This window comes from Sturnus vulgaris, chromosome 21, assembly GCF_052056855.1.
Source record: "Sturnus vulgaris isolate bStuVul1 chromosome 21, bStuVul1.hap1, whole genome shotgun sequence".
Classification (NCBI taxonomy): domain Eukaryota; kingdom Metazoa; phylum Chordata; class Aves; order Passeriformes; family Sturnidae; genus Sturnus; species Sturnus vulgaris.
This window is the reverse complement of record NC_142263.1, coordinates 8,295,884-8,317,036: the sequence shown is the minus strand read 5'-3', so window position 1 is coordinate 8,317,036 and position 21,153 is coordinate 8,295,884. Positions and strand designations below refer to the sequence as shown.

Sequence of the window (21,153 nt, the reverse complement as noted above, 5' to 3'; positions counted from 1 at the left end):
CCTCAACAGTAAATTAGTCTTCATTATCTTATTGGATAGTTGAATAAAATGCTTTGATACACTGGCATATTAACTGCAATCAAGTTTTGAAAGGTCTCTTGTTGCTAGAAGGAAATTAGTCTGAAATAAATCGCTCTTTTCAATTAAATAAATGAATAATTTTCCACAAGCAAGCTCAGAAACTATCATTTGGGAAGCCCCCCCTCCCCTTTAAAAATTTATATTTTCATTTTAATATATTACATGGGATTGTTCTTAAAGAACTGAGTTTTTTGCCTGAAGAGATTGACTGTCACTGAAGTATAAGCAACTTCTAAACCCATTCTGTCTGTCTGCCTCAGAAAACCTTGTAGTGGTCTCGTGATCAAGCAGTAGCCTATGAATTGTTCTTCCAAAATGATAATAACTAATGGTGTGACCTCGGATCATTGCCTGCCTTTCTGTGCCTTTGTTTACCTGTTTGTCTAAAGAAGCATTACAGTCCCTGGGTCAGAAAGGCCTGTTTAACTTAAGCAAGGAGTTCCCAGATAATTATAGTTACTTAGTAACTTCCATCTCAGAGCAAACTGGTTGAGGCTGCTAAGAAATGTTGTGGCTTCCCTTTTGGTCAAAATCAGCAACTGACCTGAAGGTACCTCCAGTTCTCGAACCTTTAAACAGAGTCTGCATTCAAAAGCACAGCTTAGGAGCTGAACAGCTTAGGAGCTGTACCCCTTCTGTAGTGGGTCTGAAAGGGACCCCAGAAATGCACTCTGACCCTGCTTTCACACCAGAGCTACAGATGTGCTAAGAACTTATTATGTTCTGTCTACTGAAGAAAAGCAAATGCTAGTACAAACAATTGTGACACTGGATTCATCTTGCCTTGGTCATATTTATCCAGGGTATTGCCATTACATCATTCACATTAGGCTTTTATTTTCTACTATTTTAGGTCTTAGCAGCTGTTACAAGCTCTAGGCAGAGGTCAAGATGCTGTTGAACTTTAGATCTTTTTGAAAGAGGAGCATAATTCTACCAACGTTAGATTTGCAGCAGTGCAATGTCATACAAATCATGAAAGATAATTTAATCTAAATCGTATTTATTTTAAAAAATGAGGTTTAATTGCCAAAAAGTTAGATACTGCATGTTAAATTCCATCTGGAAAAGGCTACCATACCTTCATCTTTGAGAACTAAATAAGGTAATTTTGGGCTTTTTCATTATATCAGAAAAGCCTCCAAATGATTTAAGAACAAATTTCCACCATCTAAATAAAATAATACTGAAATATCTGCTGTAGTTTGTAGTAACTGCATAAAACATGATGACTTGCATGATTAGAAATTCTCCTTTATTTTTCCTCTGTGTGTAGTGCTGATCTTCACGAACTGTTTGTCACAGTGTGTAATTACATTCCTTTCACCTAAACCATTTCTACATATTTTCAATTTCTATTTGCTGAAGCTGATTGTTGTTGAGTGTTTCGGTGTGGTTTCGATGCAAATTGCATGCAGACACTTGGGTGGTGAACTTCAGTGTACTTTATGAGAAATTTTGCTCTCAGACAAAATTCTGCTCAGAAGAGCAGAGTCTCCCAGAGAACTCTTGGTGAACTCTACCTTGGTTGCCTCTGAGAGAAATGTTCAAGGCAAAAATGCAGAGCATCTCCTTGAAATCAAGTTTTTCATAAAATAATCCATTCCTTCTTAGGACCTCACTTCCAGATAAACCACGCTCCAGGGCAAGCAGGAGATGGCTCCTGCACTGTTCATCAGTTAGAAGGTCCTTGTGATCATGAGCAGAAGACAAGATACCTGAGAAGCCCCTCTTGGTCCAAGCACAGTCTCTATTTTTTTACTGGAGAAACCTCACCACGTCTGCCCTCAAGGCTTCAACCCCCAAATTCTGCTTTGTGTTACAGGTGGTATCTGACCCAGAGCACTTAGAAATCTCATCTACTTATGACAGCTCATAGGTGCTCTGCTGGCCATCCAGGCAGGAGATGACTCAAAGAACCTGGTGAGATTTGTTTGCTGCTATCTCCTCTGCCTGTGTTCCTGTCTGAGCTCCCCATTCCTGTGTTCTGCCTGCCCAGCCTGTGCTGTGGTAACTGACACTGCAAGCTGCGTGGGCGGGGAATGAGTTTTGGTTTTAGTAAAAATGGGCAGTTACATCATCTTGCACAACAGGTCCTTGCTCTGTGGCTGGGCTGGGCCAGCTAAGTCCTCCCAGGCTGCAAAAATAAGGAAAACTTGAAACTGCAGTAATCAAAAAATATTATAGTATGTTATGTATACTAACAACACATTCTAGGCTGCTCCCTGCATAGAATCTCCCAGATGTACCTGGCAACAAGGGAGAGAGAGATTTGAATACTAATGTCTGCTGGAGGAGGGGGCTCTTATTAGTGTTTTGGCTAATTGCCAGGTTGCCTGCTCTTGAAAAATTTGCCTGTGCTGAGCTAGACATATTTTTCATGCATAGAAAATTTTACTGAGTGTTGGTAGGGCTTTATATTTTCCTAATGCTCCCCACAGTCAACTGTGTGAAGGTTCACAGTAGCCATGAGGTCAGTGTTTCTAGTTCAAAGGCCTTTAGGCCTTCTTTGGAAGACTTGGAAAACTGTAGCAGCTGAAGAGGCCCAGAAAAGACATTGCAATTTTGGAGAGCACCAGATGTAAACTCCCAAAATTAAGAAATATCTTTCTGTTTTGTGGGCTGGGGGTGGGGGGATATTTTTGCTTGTTTGCTTGATATTTTTTTTTTTATTATTATTATTTTTTTTTTTTTTTTTTTTTTTTTATACAGATGACTGACTCAGGGCCTCCTTTTCTCCTTCCCTGCAGGCAGAACAAAGTCTCTGATGAGTTGCTTGTTCAAAAGGTTCCCACTGATTTTACCTTTGGGTCTGTTCTAACTTTCTCATTGTTTCATGTAAGCATTTTCTGTGGTAATTATTCTGTAATAGTATAATCCCTGGTGGCCTTCCTGGAGTGTCTGGACTCTCTGGGTTGAGAAAGCTCTGCTGCGGGGCAAAATTTTTTTCTAAGTGGGCAGGGGAAGAGTTGATGTGGTGAATGGTGTCCTGATTATGATGGAAACATCTCTTAAAAGAGGAAAGTTTTGCAGCATTTCCTAGAAATTATTCAGGCTACATTTTCCAATTTCCTCTGGAAGATCCCAGCAACCAAGATGGTGTGTGTATATTTTATCCCTGGCTGCTTCCTTCTGGACTCTGTGGTCTGCATTGCCCACGAGGAACACAGGTATCTGTGATTTGTAGATGCAGGTGCAGGCATTTTTTGTAGCTGGGCACAGACACATTCAGAGCTTTGAAGTCCAAGACCTTCAACTGCAGTGGAAGCAGATTAAAATTCTTCAGCTTCCTAAAATGCAACACCTAGAGTGATCTGAACTGTGAGGCCATGAAGGAAAACTAGCTTTTAAAAATGAAGTAGAAATTTGATACTTTATGTTGGTTACATTTCCTCTAAATTATTTTGACAAACTATCAATATGAATGCCTCTAATTTCAAGTTTTTCCTTTTTAGATATAACAGAATTGAGACAGCCTTTTAGGAGTATGGCCACAGACAGAGGAAGAACAGGCATGTCCAGGGGGAAAATGCTGCCATCCCATGTGAATAAACAGAACAGAACAGAACAGAAAGAATTTGAAAATCCTAGTTTTGGAAGCTTGTCTCCAGACAAGAGATTTCTGCAACAAGACAGACTCTAAAAAATTTCACTTGTAATTTAAGCAGAAGCTCTTCTTGCTCTATAGGTGAGAGGAGTCACTTGGGAGTGGGGCTTGGCTGGCTAAGATCTCATCTTAGGCCCTTGGACACATCCCATGACTCAAATTTCCCTGTGTAGAACAGAAATGTTTCTCTTGATGGTCTTTATAAAGCTTATTTGAAATCTTTTGGTGAAAAGAGCCATAGTGACTAGGTGCTGGTGGTGTGTTCATGGCAGAATCAGTGTGATCTGAAGTCAGAGGGACCCTTGTCCAGAACCTGAATCGGTTTTACTGCCTAAGTCGTGTTTAATGAAGACCCCGAGACTGAATTTAGCTGCTGTGTTGCCAGCATGGTGTCAGTGGGCGCAGGGCTTGGTGCTCACAGTTGGTGCTGTGGTCGGTGCCATGGGGCAGAGCATCCCATTGCTGCTGTGCTGGTTTGGGGCCCGTCCCTTCCGAACTCCCTTCAGCCTCCTTGTGGGGCAAGAATGGGGACAAACAGGCCACTCACCCTTCCAGCACTACAGCACACACAGGGCCAGGTTTACGTTCTTGACAGCCGTGATTTTACCTCTGTAACACTCACATTCAAAGTGAACGGTTTTTTCCACATTATTTTTGCTGACAGAGAAACGGACAAGGACTTCCCATCTGCCACACGAAGGAATGAACAAGGTAAGATTTGAGTATTCCCCTGCTGTTAATGAAAACTTCCAAAGTTCTCCTTCCTGCTAGTTTTTGGGTTGTGAAAGATTTCCCAGCAAGCCGATAGGCGCAAAGAAAATGAAACAAACCAAAACAAACACCCCAACCGGCTGGGCGCTGATTCTTGTTTTAATGCCTTTTTGGTGTTTTTTATTATTTTTTAAGCGAGTGGTCGGAGCTGCCGCTGAGGACCGGCGGGCCGTGAGGGGCCGGGGCTGGATGAGGGCGGCCGGGAGGGCTGTGGGGCTAGGGAGGGCTGTGGGGGCCGGGCTGAGGGAGCCGGGCGGGCCGAGGGGACGGACGGGCGGGCCGGGCAGACTGTGAGGGGCCGGGCAGAGTGTGAGGGGCTGGGCGGGCTATGGGGCCGGGCAGACTGTGAGGGGCTGGGCGGGCTGAGGGGCCGGGCAGAGTGTGAGGGGCTGGGCGGGCTGAGGGGCCGGGCTGTGGGCGGAGCGGCCCCGGCGCGGGGCCCGGCGGCCGCGCGGACTCCAAGGCCCGGCATGCGGCGGGGCGCGGCGCAGGCGCGCCGGGCGGGCTTGAGTGGCAAGTTGTTTGTTCCAGCGAGCACCAGCTGCTCGGCACTCCGGGCTCCGCTGCTCTGCTCCGCGCCCCGCCGGCCTCCCCGCCGCTACAACTTTTGCACCCTCTGCTCCTTCATCCCCTGCTCCCGCCCCGCCCCGGAGCCGGGAAGGGACAGACAGAACCGGGGAGGGGGAAAAAAAAAAAAAAAAAAAAAAAGGAAAAAAAAAGGCACCGACAATAACAGCCCCCCCTCCCCCTCCCCATTCAAAAACACAACATAAACCCCAGGGATAGATGAACTACAAATGAGAAAGAGGAAAAGATGGAACTGCACATCCTAGAGCACAGGCTCAGAGTGGCCAGCATAGCCAAGGAGAGCATCCAGTTGTTTACCTATGGATTAATCAAACTTGCTTTCCTGTCCTCTAAGACGAGGTAGGTGCTGGGGATGGGGCAGCCTGGGGGCGGGGAGTGGGGGCATCCTCCTTGCGAGGGGACAGAGTGCTGGGGGCGTATCGTCCCTGATACAGAGGGACTGGGTGCTGGCAGGGCACCCTCCTTCTCCCGGAGGGGCTGGGGTGGAGGGCATCTGCCTTGGCAAGTGAGCAGGGCAACCTCCTTGGAAAGGGGGTGGGCTGATTGGTGCACTCCTCCTGAAGGAAAAAATAAATAAAGCAGGGTCCTGGGATGGAGGGCACCCCTCCTTGCAAGGGGGCAGTGTTGGGGTGGGGGTCACCGTCCTTCCTGCCAAGGGGCAGAGTGCTGGGCTGGGTGATGGCACCCTCCTTGCAAGAAGTCGGGCTGCTGGGAGAGGGGGGACGCCCTCCTCGCCAGAGGGCAGGGTTTTTGGGGCTGAGGGCAACACCTGCACATCCCGAGACGGAGAGATGGTGATGAGGATGGGCGCTGGAGTTCAGGGTGTCCCCGTGCAGCTTTAGGGCAGCCCCTGTGCGCTGCCCGCTGCCCGGCCGGCGCTGCGCCCGGCGGATGAATGAGAGCAGGTGGGGGCCGAGGGGCCCGGCCGGGCCGGCTGCAGGCTCGGGGCGCCCGCCGGACAACAAAGGCAACAACAGCAGCCCGAGCAGGAGGAGGAGGAGTGCTAGGATTTTTTTTTTCCTCTCTCGCTCCCTCTGGTTTTTGGTCCCCCCCCACCCCGGATTTTTGTTCTTGCAGCGCTTGTAAAAAGAGCGGGTCCTCCACAGGCGGGTTAGTTTAAAAGGTGCTTTTCCAGTGCTGCCAAACTGGGGGAGGACGAGGGGCAATGCGTGCCTTGCGCTTAAAAATTGTGGCATTAATTAATTTGGTTTGTGATAGCTTTCTGAGAAAAGAAAAACATAGTTGAAGGCACTGTGAGAAGTACTATTTTTATTTAGGGAGAGGAAAGAAAATACTGTGGCCAGTTTATTGGATGTATGTAAGGTGCTAGGCCTTTTGCACAAAACAACTTGAATTGCAATTGCAGATTCTTCTGTCTTCACTTAGTTTGTTGACTTCACGCTATTCAGAAAGAGGAATGGGAATGTAAATAACACAGTTCCAACTCTTCTTGTTTTTCCTGCCTGATAATTAGTATTTCAGTTTTCTCCCCACATTCATTCTTCTATTAAGGTGGGAAATTTTCTTTGGCAATAGGAAAATAATGAATAGATATTTAAGAAATAGAAAGCAAATTAATTTATTTCAAACTGAAATTCAATGCTCTCTGTTAAAATGCTTACAGATGAATGGACCCATTTGTGGTGTAATTTGATTACAGCCCTTTATCTTAAACTTCATGCCTTGAAATTTCAGTCTGATTTGGGGCTCATCCCATTTGGCTTGCCACTAACATTGTTTGCAGTGTAAAGTATATCAGTACCTTGTTTACTGTTGTCCCTGAATACTCCACAAGGCATTAAAGGGTCCTCAGTCTTAAGCTTCTATTTTTATGTGTTGCTTCATTGTGATTGAAAGTTGCTGCTGATTTTTTGAAGGTCTTGTGTTGCTTCCTCTCCCATGCTTAAAATGTCACTCTTATTGTCAACAATGAAGTCTTTAATCTGTCACTCGTCATGCATAGACTGGAGTTTCATGGGGCTTTTTCTGTTTGTTTGGGATTATTATTTTTATTTATTTATTTATATTTTTTAGATTTCAGGGATGGGCCTGTTGTCTTTTTTACCACATTACATTTCACATTTTCAATGTTAGTAAGCTGTGAAAGGGTCAGGGCAGTAAGATAACCCCTTTGGGGTTTGATCCTTGTCCAGCATTTGGGTGCAGCACCTGACAGTTTTGTGCTGTCTCTGGTTGCTGTGTTGTCTTTTAACATATACACCGTGATTATCAATCTTTCCTTACCTTCCATGGAATCTCACTGATCAGGAACAACAGATGTTTTTGGAATGATTTGTTGGCATGGGAGACTTTATTTCCCATTTGTTAATTTCGTTATTTTTGCAGACAGTAGAGATGCCGGGGAAGCTTGTTTGTGTCATTCTTGAGACAACTGACAGCACTGAAATGCTTTCTCCTTGTGCTTTTGCATGCCCTGTGACAAACAAGGTCCCTTCCCCACAGACCTTTGATGAACATCATGTGTATAAGAAAGATGAGGGTCTCTGGGAGATGTAAGTCTATAAATTTATGACCCCACTGTTTATCTTTCCTCCTCCTTTAAAAAGTGAATATGCCCAAAAGTCAACAGCTTTTCATAGGGGTGCAAGATAAATCTCCTTTCCCACACACTCCATCTGCAAAGAACCCCTCAGGGGAATGAAAGAGGGACGTGGTCCACATCCCTGCTAACCTTTTCTGATGAGATAGCAAAGATACTAGTTACTACATCACCTACATTTTTCCTGATGAGACCTTAAACAGAGTTTTACTGGTGCTGCAAGGCTGCCAGTAAGAAATAATGATTTGTAGGACAGATGTGATCCAAAGGGGTGACAATGACATCATCAGTATTCTGACTTCAGTCATGGAAGAAACTAGGATTTTTACATAGCCTCCTGTGAGAAGTGATTTGGAGGGTCTCTTTCATGTTGTCATACATCAGGGAAAAGGACTGGAACAGTTTTTTTAAATCTTGAACATTTTTCTTAATTATCTTGGGAAGGAAAAGTAACAAATCTCTCTTTTTATTTGTCCTTTTGCCACTCTCTCACACTCTTGCCCTTGTTCATGACACAAGTGTTTTAATTTAGCTTCTGTTACAATAGCAATATTTTCTTGTAGAGAGAAGAGCAATTTTGAGACTATTCTGATGGCCAGAAGCAAGACAGCAGCTAACATGGTAAAGAGGAGCCCAATAGTGAATGAAATAGTGGGCTGATCTGAGCTGGAAGAAAAATACTATTAATCATAACTTTAAGTTAGGCATGAAGTATTTTATGCAAAGTTGCATTAAGAGAGGTCATCTAGGAATAAATAATAGTGGAACTGCTAAGCAGTTATACTGAGGGCTGTGCTCTTGGTGTTCTGCTTTTGTCAGTGCAGGCCTGCTGATTTCAGCAGGCTCTGTCAGGCACCCCAGTGGAGGAGTGATCCATGTCTTTTTTGGTTGCATGTCTAATGTTATTGCTGTTGCTGTCATCACCATTCTTTCATTGATTGTGTTGGTTAGGGCATGGTGCTGATAGCTCCAGGGCTGGGGATTCAGGCCTTGTACAAGCCATTCACCCAAGAGTTGGGCTCCATAATCCTTGTGAGTCCCAGCTCGGCATATTGTGTCTCCGTGTCTGACTTGAGTGTTCCTTGGTGCCGAGGATTCTCAGCTACTCAGAAGCTGTGCAGTGCGTTTATGCATGTAAATACAACAGCTGTGTGTGGCTTCACCATTGCATTGTTTCTCTTTTGTATGTGTCTCTGGAAATGCTAGTTCTCTGAGGCAGAGAACTGTGCTCCTCTGAAAACTCCCGCCTTCATCTCCCTGTGTGCTGCGAAATGAGCAGCTTCCCTCACACCAAAACTGAGTGTCTCTGCTTCCTTGGTTAAACTGTCTCATGCTACTGGGAGAGGTGCCACAAGTAACCTGCTTGAGGACTTTGATACAAATACTGTTTTGCTACATTCCTGTCTGGATTTTTTTTTCTAATTGCAAAATACTTTATATCTTCATCCAGCAAGGAAAAGTGCTGGATTCTGCACCTGGGATGGGGCAACCCCGGATGTGTGTACAGGCTGGGAAGGAGATGCTGGGAAGCAGCAGCACACAAAGGGGGGTGTGCCTGGGGGTCCTGGTCCATGGCCAGGAGGATCTGAGCCAGCAGTGCCCTGGAGCCAGGAGGGACATCCCTGTCCTGGGGCACCAGCCCAGAATTGCCAGTGGGGCAGGGAGGGAATTGTCCTGCTCTGCTCTGGGGCGGCCTCAGCTCCAGTGCTGTTGGCAGGTTTGGGCAGCACAGTGTAAAAAAGATCTTAAACCATTCGAGAGTGTCCAAATGAGGCCATGAGGAGAGTGCAGGGCCTTGAGGGGAAGCGTGTGAGGAGCTGCTGGGGGCACTTGGTGTGTTCAGCTGGAGGAGGCTGAGGGGAGACTCATTGCAGTCTGCAGCTCCCTGGGAGAGGAAGAGGAGGGGCAGGCACTGATCTGTGCTTTGTGTGACAGGGACAGGAGCCGAGGGAATGGCCTGGAGCTGTGTCAGGGCAGGTTAAGGTTGGATGTTGGAACAGGTTCTTCCCGCAGAGGGTGGCTGGGCACAGCACCAAGGCTGACAGAGCTCAGGGAGTGTTTGGCCAATACTCGGGCACAGGGTGTGACTCTTGGGGATGGTGCTGTGCAGGGACAGAAGCTGGACTCAATGACCCTCGTGGGTCCCTTCCAGCTCAGCATGTCCTGTGATTCCTTTTAGTGCACAAGAGTTAAATCTGAATGGAGGACAGTTTGGGATAGTGCATGCAATAGATAGTAGGAAGGTGAGCCTACCCTTGTCTTTTGAGAGTATATAAAAACATATGGAGAGTCCAGGAGAATAAAGTGGGCTCAGGGTTCTTCGAAGTACTGGGTCTATGTAATGTAGTTAGCCTGATTTCTGGATAATGCTTTAGTAGGCCCTGAACATCTGGAGTCAATGCAAACAAGTAATCTTTCCTGTCTATTCCAGTACCTAATATACAGATTTGGTGGTAAGCAGTGAGGTAGTTGAGGGAGAAAGGTATTATTTAAATTGTAAAGCTGTTAAATTATAACTAGAATAAAGTTGAGCAGTTAGCTTGCTCACAGGGTTGGGTGGTTAAAGTAATTGTAGGTCATGTGTCTGGCATCACAAATTTTAAAATCTCTGAGGGTTTTTTGATACTCTGTGGTTTGAGATGGTCATTATTTTTGAATGCTGAAAAGAAGGAAAAAGTTCTGTATGTGTAAAGGATGAGCCCTTGGTCACCTGAAATGTTGAAGGCAGCCATTCTAAAAGCATCTGTCACTCTGTGTTCTTTTTCAAGATGCTCCAGTTTATGTGTATTGATGACTTGACACAGAATTACAGACACTGCAAGCTTACAGGTTTGGCACTACATACAGACAGCTGTCCATGGCAATGGGATGCTTCCCAGAGAGGCTGGATGGGATGGTGTAGCCATGCTGGGCTCTGCTTTGGGTTTGAGTCTGCTTGTCACACAGCTGCTACAATGGGATGCTTGGAGGCAGAAGGTATTCTTGGTGGAGAGGTCCTTAAAAAATACTTATTCCAATTAAAATGGAGCAAGAAGTGAATGGTGATAAAATGTACAGAATAAGTTGGATTTTCCTTAAGTTTTGAGCAAAAAATAAAAGCTTTGTTGTCTTTAAGTTTGTGGTGGTGTTTTTGGTAATCTGTCCATTTTGCTTAGTAATAATTGACTTGTGAACAGCGTGCTGTTGCTATTAATGTAAGTGTTTCTCATTCCCTCATCACTTGTTTACTCTATACGTGTCCTGAAATTGGAGATACTGTAATAAAAGGTCTATTTTGGACTTCAGAATATAATAAGACAAACAAGTGCTTAAAATGTATCCAAGCATCATTTGAGGACATTGAGATCAGCAGTCTGTTTCCTTTGGTATGAACTCAGACAAACACATGTTGTTTGTGCCCTTATATGAGAAACAGATCAGCCTCCAACACTGGATGATTATCTGGCAAAGGCAAATTACTCCTATAGTTAAAACCTTTATATTTTTTTGTTTCTGATGGCTTCTGCCATCCCATGCATCCTAGGAAGAGGACTGAGTAAAGGCTTTTGCCAGTTATAGGATCTTATCTACTCATCTAAAACACATTGCTTGTGTTTTCTTTTGTTGTGGCAAAGACTCCCAAATGCCTTGAGTGTTTAATTTTGTTTTCTGTGTGTGTATATGTGTGTGATATCTGAGGTTTGAGGACTTCTCTTTCAGTCTGATTTAGTGACCATCTGTTACAGAAGGACTGAGTGCTGATGTCCAGACACCACAGGAGGCTGGAGTGATGGAAGCCTGCTGGCTAAAGCTGCCTGCCCTTCCCCAGGGCACTCTGCTGCCCTGTTTGTGTCACCGTGGGCACCTATGGTGCAGAACGTGCTAGTGGATGTTCAGGATGAGTAGAGCTAGTGAGAATCAGCTGAGTAGGTGGAGAGAACAGAATTTTCTTGTTTGGGCTAAGGAGGTATTTAAGCTCTTTAATTGTGGATGTCATCAGCTTGTGTTCAAGGCTGCTGGGTGTTTCAGCTGCTGCTGGGCTAGAGAGCATTCTGCAGTGTTTAACATGTTAAACCTTGGAAGGAACAGTTTTCCTTCCCCATGGTCTCTTACTGTTTATCTACGAATGTTATTTTTTCCCTTTATTTTCTGCTTCTGCACATGGCTTACCAGTAGGGCACTGCCTGATTTTCTCTTTCTTTGCCTGGCAGTTCTGTCATGCAGTCAGTCCTCAGCCTACCATGTGGTCCCATCAGGCTGAGGCTGATGCCAAGTCACAAACTGACAGGAGTGCTTAGAAACTAAATGAGATTCAAAAGGTGGAAGTACTACATCAAAGCCAGAGTGGAATGCTGGGCAGCACTATGTGCTGGAGAAACGTTGATTTAGATATTGTACTTTTAAAATAAATAGATATTTGCCTGTAGTCTGGAGTGGGATAGTTGTTTATCCTCATTTCCCATGTTTCAGTTCATTGGAAAAGCTGTCACATGGATAAGATGCATCACCTGTGGATAAGGTACAACATCAGTAATGTAAAAGAAACATCCATGGTGCCTGCTCATGTTGAGCTGAGAAATGAAAAAGAGGAAAAATATTCATCTTTTGCCGTGTAACTCATTTAAAATCCCCTCAGATTAATAATTTTTTTATTATTTTGAAACGAAAATCATTTTTTAAATTAAAAAATGGCTTTTATAAGTTAGATGGTTTTTCCTGCAAGCTGGTACTGGTATGTTTCAGCAGTAGAGCCGGTGCAAGTCCGTTAAAGGAGAGTATGAATACTGTGCATTTGTCTTCTAGAAGTAACAGCTGAATTGTTCATTAGCACAATAGTTTGAATCCACAGTCTACCCCTCTTCTGAATTATAACTTAAATTAGTCTCTATTTGATGGCTGAATTCTTTGACAATGCCTTGGTCGTTCTCTATAAACATGTAAGTCTCTCCATTAATTGATTTTTTTAAAAATCTGTTTAACACATCACCTCATTTACCCAACACACATCTTCTTAATCATCCTTCATGTTAGAGTTTTAACATATTTGGACAAGGACTACAATTTATTTTCTCAGCAGAAAGAGTACAGATTTGTTTTTTTGTTTACTGCTAACTCAAGAGTAAAACTCCAGCTCCGATTTTCTGGTAACTGAAGGCTAGTAAAGGAAGAATTATCCAACAGGAATGTGAGGAAATATCTCTCTTCATTAAAGTTCAGAATCAGCAGAGCAAGGCCTCTAAGGTGCTGTTATCATTTAAAAGTAAAAAGATCTCTTCTCCCCACCCTCAGCTCAGCTAGTTTTGTGTAGATAAGATGTATTTGTTAAGAAAGAAAACAACAGGCAAAAATGTTCTAGTATGGCACAAAAGAAATTAAGATTGATTAAATATGACTATATGATGTATGATGGATTAAATATGACTACACAAGCCCTTGTCAGTCCCATACATACTGCACGAAGTTTTACTGTGCTGACCATTGAAACAGACAATCTGATCTCATTTTTGTGGCCTGATACATAATAAACTTTATGTACTAGTTATTACTGTTTTATTTTCATATCCAAAGAAATGCAGTGAATGCCTAAACTTTCTCACCAACCAGAACAACCTTACTTTGGTGTGTTAAATGTGGCTTACCAGAGATTAAAATACAAAGTTTACTTCTGATCTGCAGCCTGCTTTAGGAAGCTGCCAGCAGTAATAGCAGAGATGCCAGATCTCCCAGCAGGTACCAGAGCTGCTGTTTAGCACAGAGTTGGCATGTGGAAGAGAGAAGTGGCAAGTTTGCCTGGTGGCACAAAACCATTTACTAATCCTTTGGGGACCTCTGAGGTATGCTTTTGTGGGGATGCCTGGGCAGGCAAAGTGATTTTTTAGAAATTTTGTGGTCCAGTTAATGTTTGGTAATGTGATGGAATAAATGTTTTTGCAGTACTTGTGCTACTTATTGGCCAGTAATTGTAGAAAGATGTAGGCTGTTATTGATGGTAAGCTGTACTTTTACTTGACCCAAATTTTTTCAATACAAATTGATTATTAAATAGGAACCAAACCCTCTCAGGAGTTTGAATGTATGTCTGACTGAGATGTAACTGTAAAGGAGAAGTTCATCTTCTTTTCCTGTGAAGTTTTAGTGTTCTTATTATAGAGGATACTAGAGATGGCATAAGATGTGCCTATTTAGGAGTAAAATGCAACCTTTAAGTCTTATGCAAAATATTCAAATAGATGAATTTAAAAAGTTGATACTGAGGGAATTTCTGAACCTGAGAGGGGAAAATTTACAAGTTTTGACATGGGTGGAAGAGTTAAAAATGCATGTGTGACTGTCCCTGTCTTTTTCTGTTCAGGCTTTTAAAGAATGTTACATGAAGAGAATCTGGGTAATGATATGCACTGGTTTTGGCAATATCTGACTATTTATCCTAGTTCTGTGGTTAAAAGATTGGTATTCAGCCCTTTCTTGTGCCATGCATGTTTTTACAGGGTGAGTTGGTAGAAGCTGGTAAGTCTGAGACCTTGACTGAAATGGTCCATGTTAATCTTGTTTAACATCTGTAGCTTTTATTTCTTTTCCTAAAGAAAGTTCAACTCTTCCCTTGATAACCTCTAAAGCACTCACCTGCAAATAAATGTAGTCTTGGCAGGAAGAAAAAAAGGTAGCTCTTAATATTGAGAAGGATATACTCTGCATGCATCTAAGCAACTGTATACATTGACATAGATTTACTTAGACTTTATTTTTGTGATTTTTTGAAAATGACGGATGATTTATCATGTGATTAGTCTCAGTTGTGATCTTTTTCAAACTGCTTTTGGGTGGAAATCAGAGTTTGTAACATGGAAAGCAAACGTTTTCATTTGCTCTTTTTAAACTACTACGCAGTATTAAATGTACTAAGTATTTAGAAAAAAAAAATCTCAGTTTATTTTGTGTTTACAACTAAGCAGTGTAACATGACCTGTACTAAACAAATGAAGCCACTGGTGACTTGAGACTGTGCTTGGCAAAACATTGGAGCTGGGAGGTCTCAGCCTTCCACACCTACTCCTGATTTGCAGACTGGAAGAAGAAAACCAAGTTTACTTGTATTTTCAGTTCCTAATTTGTTTCCCAACCTGGAATTAACCAGTGATAATTTTGAACTAAACTGAGTAATTTGAAATGAGGAAAATATTCACCCATCTTGTGGCAGATAATATGCTGTCAAAATCTGGTGTATTGCATAAGTGGACTGGTTACAGTGGCTTTGTCAGTGATTCCTCCTCAGCTGACTTGTTTAATTTGCATTGGAGCAGCAAACATATTTTGATAAATGCTGTTTAAATTATCTCACACCTAAAATAATATTGTCACTGCAAAAACTTTTGGATTTCAGGTATCTTTATATCAGATGAGCTAATGTTAAAATAAAATGGTGCTCTTGATTGTTTTCCTGTTCTGAGTACTTGGTTGCAGAAGGGTGGCAATTGGCCTTTCACTGCTGTGGGGACAGATTTCAGACAAGTTATGATGTACTGAGAAGATGTGTTGTGAGTTGACTGTTAGTACCATTAGGCTTTTTTGTAAACCAAGCAGGGTTTTATTGTGTGTAGATTGTTTTGTATCTGCTGAGGCAGCGAGGTGTGAAACCACACACTTGTGGCTCAGTCTCTCTTGAGCTTGCTGCAGGTAAGTCTAGTCAGGGAATGCTTTTGTGCAGGGAGTGCTGGCACTGTGTGCTTTGCAATAGTTCCATCTCACAAATTAAGCGGTCACAAATTGACATAGATTATGTTTGTGAAGAGATCTTTCTTCAGGTACAATGCCAGCAATGTGGAGTGGTTATAGCAATTTTTTTGCAAACCAAATCAATACTTCATTATGAGAAATAAAATGGATGTAGTTACCTGCATTGCAGACAAGGTAACAGTAGGTACAGATGTGCCGCACAACTGGATTCCTAAGGAACAGAGCATCATTTTTAACACAGATTTTGTTTTTCAGTGATTATTTTCTTGTCAGTATTACTGGCATATGGTATAACAATATTTTGGTGACTGTCAGAAACTACTTTGCTACACCAGTGTAATGTTGGCTAAAAAAAAAAAGTAAGCAAGAATTTGGCTTGACCAGAGCAAGCTTTATGGTTTAATGGGGAGAAAGATGAAGGGAAGTGATCAAGGCCAGAGCTGGCCTTGTGAATGAGCATGGAGGGCTCATGACTGCCCAGGAGCCTCATGTGGGACTGAGGGTTAATGCAGCAGGAGCTTCAAGCCTTTTTGTGCAGTTTTCAATCCAAGCCTGGTACATTGTCACAAACTTAGAAAACAGTAAATCTTCACAGAATGGATGAGGCCAAGAAGGATCTCTGAAGATCATGTAGCCCAACCCCCCAGCTCAAGGCAGAGGCTGCTCAAGCAGCTTGCTCAGGATTTTGTCCACTGGGATCTTGTGCTTAAAGCCATGCATGGAGCTTTGCTCTCTGCTGTGTTAACATGTTGTTGACCTCATTGAATTGTAATGCTTTGCTCCATTTGGCATTACTTTCCATACAGCATTATAATGTGTGATTTAATGTCTCATCTCAGCACGACAAAGTGTTTTTTAAAGTTTAAAGTGAAACTGTGCAACCTCTTGTTTATGGAGAGAGCTGTTGGTGTGAATGAGAGGCTGTTTGCTGCAGTAGTTCATTGGTCCTTTGTGCTGCTTTGTGAGCATTTCAGGTGAAACTGCTTATTGCCTTTAAACTGTGAAAAACTAGCTGCAACAAACTAGATGCCAAAAAATTCCATAGCTTGGTAAGAGCAAAGCTTGCCTTGGGAAAGGGCATGTACTCACTTCTGTGCTGCTGCAGACAACTTAATTACAATTTGTAATGATGTTGGATAGAGGCACAAGACTAATGAAGCTACTTCTACCCAAGCCCTCTACATAGAAGTATTCATTTGTGTCCTTGACCTAAGTAAGGGAAAGTACTAGAATGCCATGAAGTCCAAATGTGACTTAGCTTGTCTTTAATGTGCAGTATTGTGTGCTGCATGCCCTGCAGTAAATGTAGTGCTTTGGTTATTGTGCAGTTTCTGAAATTCCACTGTAAGAGTGGTCATGTGATGGAGCCTCACTGTAGGGAAGTGTTTTCTCTGTACTCTTCCTGTTGGTATCAATAGGAAGAGTGGTTCTTGTAATTCCTGTACATACAGTCATGCTGTTGGCTTTATGCCTTATCACATTGCCCATCCCAGTGCTGTGTTATGGGGACTGCTGAGGTTTGATCCCAGCACAAGTGCTCTGTGTCTGTATGGAGGGAAAGCCTCGTGGCTGAGGAGGGGTGAGTTTCTAAGGCAAGGGTTTGCATGGAGTTACTGAGCTCTCCCCTGGTAGCTCTTATGCTGTGACAGGCCAGAAATACTTCTTGTTTGCACAGGAGTGTGAAATCAGGCCGGAATGATTAATGTAAATGTAAATTAATGTGTTCTGTAGCCATTTGAATGGCTTTGTTCATTCAGATGGTGGTTGAATTGTAATTCTAGGCAATGATTTAAATATGAAGTAGTCCTGAAACAATACAGTTACCTATTGGCTTTTAATGATCTTATGAAGCAGTGTATCTTGAATGGACATCTCATGATAAAGGTGATAAATGACCTAACTATTGGTGAAGGGAAAAAAAGAGGAATAAAGTCAGAAATGCTAAATAATATGTGCATGTACAAGTTATATACTTCATGTAAAATTTGCATCTTTCTGAGATGTACATGAGCATACATTTGAAATTAATTTTTGTCTTTATAGTATAGCATTGAGGCTTTAAACTGGTGCATAATTGGCTGTTAATCCATTTTTGATAGCCTTCCATGGCAAGTTCTTTCTGTTTATCTGGTTTTGAGATTTCCTACTACCATAACCATGTGCTTTTGTTAGAGATGTGTGGATGGCCACACTACATAGAACGGATCTGTCTTTAGGTACAGTTTCTGTTGGGTAGATAACTGAGGGTGTACTTGGAGCCTCAGAGCAAAGCAGCTGATGGAATTCCTGTCCCTGATCCAGCAGTTTCCATCTCCAGTGTTTTGGAAGTTGCTGTTAACTTGTTCTATGTGTTCAAAGTTCAGGAGAGTGAAAAACAAATGTCAGACCCCCTACACTTTGAAGCCACCTCATTTTGTTTGTGTACAATCTCACAGTTGGAGTAGCGTGGCTATGGGCTGGTTAATTCAGAGTTGGAGTGGAAATGAGTGACTTGTTAACCTTTCTTTACTCAGGAGAATGAATGGTCAGATGATTAGATCTTGTTGTAGGGAGAAAAAACTATTTATTTATATAGGTATAAGGTGTGTGACTAGCAGTGGTGTTAACCTTGCTTCAAAACGATAGGGGAGGCTTTTTCTATATGTGTTAGTAGTATCCCACTTTGAATATGACATTTTCTCACTTTGAGTTTTTACAGTAATCATTTTTTCCTTTCACTTGGGTTTGAAAAAATTCAGTGACAGGAGCAGTTCCTGGATTCAAAATAGACTGGTACTCGTACTTTTTCCTTGGCCTGTTAAAACATACTCCTGGTTATATATTCCTTGTAGGATGAGCACAGCAAAAAAGGACAATGAAAGAATTTAATGTGCTCCTTAAATGAGCCTTACATAAAACAAAATTTAAAATTAATTAGGACCTACCTTTTAAGCACTTGTCAAATCTTCTCATTGTCAGGTTTTCTTCCCACTTAATGTTCACTTTATATCGAATCACTGTGAGGTACATGATAATATTTTCAGAATCACCTAAGTCCCATTAAAAAAAACCAAGCAGTTGGGTACTCCAAGGCTCGTTGGAAGCCAGCAGGGCTTGGACTCCAAAATGGCTGTTGCTGTTCAAGGAGGAGACACTTAAGGGCTTTAAAAATTTTGCCTCCTGCTCAGACTAGCTGGTAACATTCAGGACAGCAGTAAAGTTAAAAATGCACCAAAGAGAAGGAAGGGCTTAGTGTGGCTGCTTATATGGGAAAGAGTGAAGATAGATTTCTGAGAATTAGTATAGGGGATCAAAAATGAAGATGTTTGTTCTTCTCTCTCCCCATGGCCAGCTGGGCTGTGGGCTGGCTTCACTGCATGTCTCCAGCAGCCTCTGGCCTTGTGCTGCCTCAGCAGCGCTCCTGCAGTCCCAGAGCTCCAGGGGCACTCGGTTTGGCATGTGCTGCCTGTGCCTGGCCAGAGCCTGCTGACTTGCTCTGCAGAGGAAGAAACTGAGGCACACAGGAAGGTGAGTGCCTTCCCCATCTCACTCAGCACTCTGCACTAGGAGCTCACTCTTGTTTTGCAGATCCTGCATAGTCTTCACCACTAGCACTGCCACTTTTTAGTAGGCCGTGTCTTCAGTCCGTGTGTGTATCAGCCACTTTGACGTCCTTGCCATCCAGCTGCTACTTTCTTTTGTGTTTTTTTTCTTCCTAGTTTTGGGAGGCTCATTAATGGAGGTGTCCTCTGTTGTCTCTCCTTGTACCTCGAGAGAGCAAAGTAAATTAGAAGATGTCCATATGAGCTTCCAGTAGTAACAGCAGTCTTCCTGAAACTCACAAAGAAAACCACCAGGAATGTACTCATATGTATGTGTGGCTTTTAAATGCACATAAACACACATAAATATGAACATGTGTACAATATGTCTGTAGCTGTATACGTGTGTCATTCCAAAGTCAGAGTTCTTTTGAAATGGAAATTGCCTCAGCTAGAAAGTAGAGGTAGCTCCTGCTGGCAAACAAAAACACATGTTTTTAGGAGCTTTAATATTTGTACTTCAGAAGAGAGAATGTCTCTCTTCCACTGTCCTTCAGATGACAGCTGCTACAATGAAGCCTGAAAATGAAGAATACATTTTTCTGTGGCTGTATCTTGGGCTCTGGGAAGGCTCTACAGTTCAGAACAATAGCAGAATATAGAGCTGCCAGCAGGCAGTCTGAGTGGACAGGTATAATCATGCACCACTCAGCTTTCAAGGAAATTACAGTTAGTGCACTGACTTGCTCATAATAGCAATCCATTGTTTAGCTTAATAACTTATCAGCTCTCCAGGAACCAGCTAGTGATCACTGTCATCATACACTGCTAATCATTCTGTTCTTAAATTATCCCAAGATGAACTAAGGACCCATCACATCACCTATTAAACCAGCAAACTGAGTGCACTATAATTTTTTTTTTTAACTAAAAGGAACAGTATTGCTCTTGTTTTGTCATTATCTTTGTCATATGTAATTGTGCCTGTAGGTTTTTTTAAATGTTTAGTTGAAAGGACATTGTCAAATTGTGTTGGGATATTTTTAGATAGACAGAGTTTATGTTAAATTGTGGTGTTTTTTTGTGGTAAATACTAGGGAACTGAATCTGAAACCTGCTTTTTAAGGAATATTTGTTTTTCATAAAGCATTTGTGGCAGAGGGGTGATTTTTTTTTTTTATTGTGCTTGTCTGTAGTACCTGGGTTCCTGTCAAACACTAGTAAGTGTAGCCTGAGAATGCCCCTCTTTAGTAGTGAAGAGTGATTATTCCTCGCAGACAGATGTAGAATTTAGGCACAGGAGGAGAGCATGATTTAGCCAGAGCCATGCCAGGAGCTGTAGAATGGGAAGGAGAAGCAGGCTGGTGTGAGTCCTGATCCCAGTAAGCCTTACATGGTGCTGAATGTGTTCTGCCTTCTTACCAGAGGGTTATTTGTGAGTTCTGAGCTGCCAGCTCTGAAGGAGCCTTGGACTGTTTCTTCTGAAGGCAGAGTGGCCACAGCTTCATTTGCAGACATTGATATGAAAGATGTTAGAATGGTGCAAAGTACCAAAGCTGTTGGGACACCTTTTTGTGGTCAGCAGTGCACAGACATGCAAGTCACACGAGCAGATCTCCAACCTGTGCCATGTTTAGGACTGAAATGGTGATCCTGTTAAAAGGGCAGGGCAAAACAGATGGATGTGCCCGACTGAAATAGGCCTCCTTGCTGTTCTCAATAGTGCAGGCAGCTGTGCCACAGTATCTCCTGATCTCAGGAATTGTGCAGACTCTGGAGTTGGCTGTTTTTACTAGAGCAGAACAAGTACACCAGGATTTAAATGAAACCCAGAGCATTTTTGTGGTTTTCTTTGTTTTCATCTCTCCTATGTCTGTATTGGAAAGACAGTTATATCTTTTGATCAGTGATGACTAAAATTAAAATAAGGACCCTTCTGCTCCAAGATTTATTGCCTGGCACATCTATGTCTGATAAAGTGTCATCTTTCATGTTTTGAGAAGATGCTGTCTGTGATATCTCTGAACCATATGAGAAAACACACCTATTCTTGTCAATTATAGTAATAGTCTAGCTCAAATTATATAGGTTTTGTATATTGTATTGAAAAATGTAGATCCAGCCTTAGTTAATAAACAGAAAAGATCAGATTGTTACAAAATTATGATCTCTACAGAGACTAACCTTTGCATATACTTCAAATACATCACCTACTTTTGGCAGCAAGAAGTGAAAAAAATGCTGAGTAGGTATGTCATGTCCCCAGGGTAAGTTCTTTAATAAGGAAATACCTGAAGCTTACAGGTGTGGCT

The 21,153-nt window shown here is 42.6% G+C and overlaps 1 protein-coding gene across 6 annotated transcripts in view; it reads left to right on the top strand.

Annotated features, from left to right (window-relative positions):
• Positions 1 to 4,971: 4,971 nt before the first annotated feature.
• CASTOR2 (cytosolic arginine sensor for mTORC1 subunit 2) overlaps positions 4,972 to 21,153 on the top strand; it is a 127,002-nt gene continuing 110,820 nt past the window's right edge. For 3 of the 6 annotated variants that reach the window (XM_088177198.1, XM_088177197.1, XM_088177196.1), the window contains exon 1: positions 4,972 to 5,386. In XM_088177198.1, the coding sequence (XP_088033324.1) occupies positions 5,274 to 5,386 (113 nt within the window). In that variant the 5' untranslated portion in view covers positions 4,972 to 5,273. The remainder of the gene's footprint in view (positions 5,387 to 21,153) is intronic. The other 3 variants (XM_088177199.1, XM_088177200.1, XM_014891626.2) reach the window with 3 other exon arrangements.